The sequence below is a fragment of the Cyprinodon variegatus genome, unplaced genomic scaffold, assembly GCF_000732505.1.
Source record: "Cyprinodon variegatus isolate N-32 unplaced genomic scaffold, C_variegatus-1.0 Scaffold472, whole genome shotgun sequence".
Lineage (NCBI taxonomy): Eukaryota > Metazoa > Chordata > Actinopteri > Cyprinodontiformes > Cyprinodontidae > Cyprinodon > Cyprinodon variegatus.
Genome location: NW_015150925.1, coordinates 475,228 through 477,540, shown reverse-complemented (window position 1 = coordinate 477,540; position 2,313 = coordinate 475,228). Strand labels below are relative to the sequence as shown.

The 2,313-nt window shown below is 45.2% G+C and overlaps 1 protein-coding gene across 2 annotated transcripts in view; it reads right to left on the bottom strand.

Annotated features, from left to right (window-relative positions):
• il16 (interleukin 16) overlaps positions 1 to 2,313 on the bottom strand; it is an 18,776-nt gene that overhangs the window by 5,145 nt on the left and 11,318 nt on the right. For both annotated transcript variants that reach the window (XM_015389774.1, XM_015389773.1), the window contains exon 2: positions 145 to 1,167. In XM_015389774.1, the coding sequence (XP_015245260.1) occupies positions 145 to 1,089 (945 nt within the window). In that variant the 5' untranslated portion in view covers positions 1,090 to 1,167. The remainder of the gene's footprint in view (positions 1 to 144; positions 1,168 to 2,313) is intronic.

Sequence of the window (2,313 nt, the reverse complement as noted above, 5' to 3'; positions counted from 1 at the left end):
GATGGATGGATGGACGGATGGATGGATGGATGGATGGATGGATGGATGGATGGATGGATGGATGGATGGATGGATGGATGGATGGATGGAGGAACATGCCTCCATGTGTGACTCCATCCTCCTGTCTTGGTGTGATGAGGTTACCTGGTTGCTGAAGGCAATGATCTTCCCAATGTGTTCCTCCTCCTGGCTCCTCGAGGGCCGGCCCTCTGCAGAGGGAGGAGCTGCCATGGGGGCCTCTCCACAGTCTTCTCCTGAGGTCTGGTCTGAGTGTTTCACCTCCTTCTGTTGATCCACTCTGACTGATGAAGACTGGGCTTCTGTGGAGGTGGTCAGATCCTGCTCTTTCACCTCAGCTTCTTGGTTGGACTGTTGAACTTTCCTGTCTGAACTCTCCTCCATCACAGAGTCGCTGATGGTGTCAGAGAAGGGGACATCATTAGAGAGGTGGTTTCCAGAGATCTGGTCCTCAGGGGACTCGGCTTCAGTTTGATCGCTGTCTTCATGAAGGACTGACTGAACAGCAGAGGGTGGAGCAGAGACGTCCTCGGTCAGGACGGATGCAGACCGCTCTGACTCTTCATGAAGGACTGANTGAACAGCAGAGGGTGGAGCAGAGACGTCCTCGGTCAGGACGGATGCAGACCGCTCTGACTGCGTCTCATCGGAGAGGTTTTGTTTGCTCTTGCCATCATCTCTGTCTGAAGCAGGAGGAGGGTGACTCGGACTCGTACACTGCTTTTCTTTCAAAGATAGGGAGTTGGAAGGAGTGGTAGATCTCCTGCCGGCTCTTTTGTCCGGAGCTTCTGGACTAGAAAACGTCTCAAAGGAGTGAATCTTCTGCCTGATGGACATGGTGGCTGCTCCTGAGGAGGACCTGCCCCCCAGGCTTCTGCTGACTCCAGCTGCAGCCACCTCTGCTGAATGATTAGCTTGCCTCATCTGATCCTGGTTGTCTCGTCTTTTCTTCAGACTTGGATTAAACCAGGCCGGTTTCGGGGCCACTGGGGGGGGTACTTTTGGCCCGGAGGCTTCATTAAGCTGGTCCTCTGAAGGAGGGGGCTCCAGGCTTCTTTTATCTTCCTTCATGGTTGCAGGGGGGGGCTCTGGTTGAGACGGGTCTATGGCAGAGCTCTGATCGATCAGTTTAAGCCTCAGATGAAGAACCTGCAAACAGCAAGGAACCATTTAGGAGCCAAGAAGCATTTCAAATAAATCCTGAATAAATGCAGAATATTAGCAGTAAACTCTGATTTCCAAATATCTGGGATGTTTCTTCTCGTAGTCATAGGTGACTCCCAACATGTTTGTTTGTGACTTAGAGGGTTTAGAATGCATCAGCAGCAGCTGTTGTTTACATAACTGTAGAATAAATAAATAAACAAGGTCATTTCAAGCTGTTTTGTGTTTTTTTTTTTTAAAGCCAAGAGAATCTGTCTTTTTCCAACTTCTGTCCCTTCAGCCTGACAGAAATAAAAGTCACCAAACACAGTTTTCCAACCTGTAGTGTGTATTTATCATTTTTCATTGCTGATATACGACGATGGCTGATAGCAGGACACAAAAATTAAGATTTCCTGAAAAGATGAGAGAGTAGACTTTCTGCTAAATCCCCTTCTAATGTAAAATATCACAGATTACTGGATTAAGGACATTTCTGTTATACGACATGCCATCACACATAAACAATTTCTGAGAATTTGGAAACAGTTGCTCTTTATTTACATGGTTGAGGACCTATTTATTGTTCCACGCTGCCCCTCCTCCCTTTCATCGTGGGGGGCATATTCCCCTGCCCCTCCCATTTGCTGAACAAACTTCTGCTGCTGTTGTTTAACAGCATTTTAACCATTTATCATTTAAGCTGAAAGTATTTTATGTTATTTTAATTGCACTGTTGTTCTAATCATACCTGCTGCTATTAGTGAATGTATTAACATCTGGCCTATCCTGGACAATCTCAGAAGCCAGTTAAAGGATTCTTAGGGTTTTATTCTTTTTCTTTATTCTTTTTGTTTTCGTTAAACTAGTCATTTAATCTACCTGGTGTTTATTTTCTAATAGCGTGTAGTGTTTGCATAGATGTTAGATTTCTGTAATCCTGAATTATTATAATAAAGACGTCAGTGTTTAACTTGTAGTGGTCTTGTAATCCATATAGCGGACTGTTTGTCACTGAGGCCAGAGACGCCCTCTTTTGGTAATAATTTAAATAAACTGAGACAAATAGTTATTTGATTGATAATTAATAGCTCTGCTGATAACCTAGCCTGGGTCACTATTGATCTGGATACCTGGATTTAAACCGCCGGT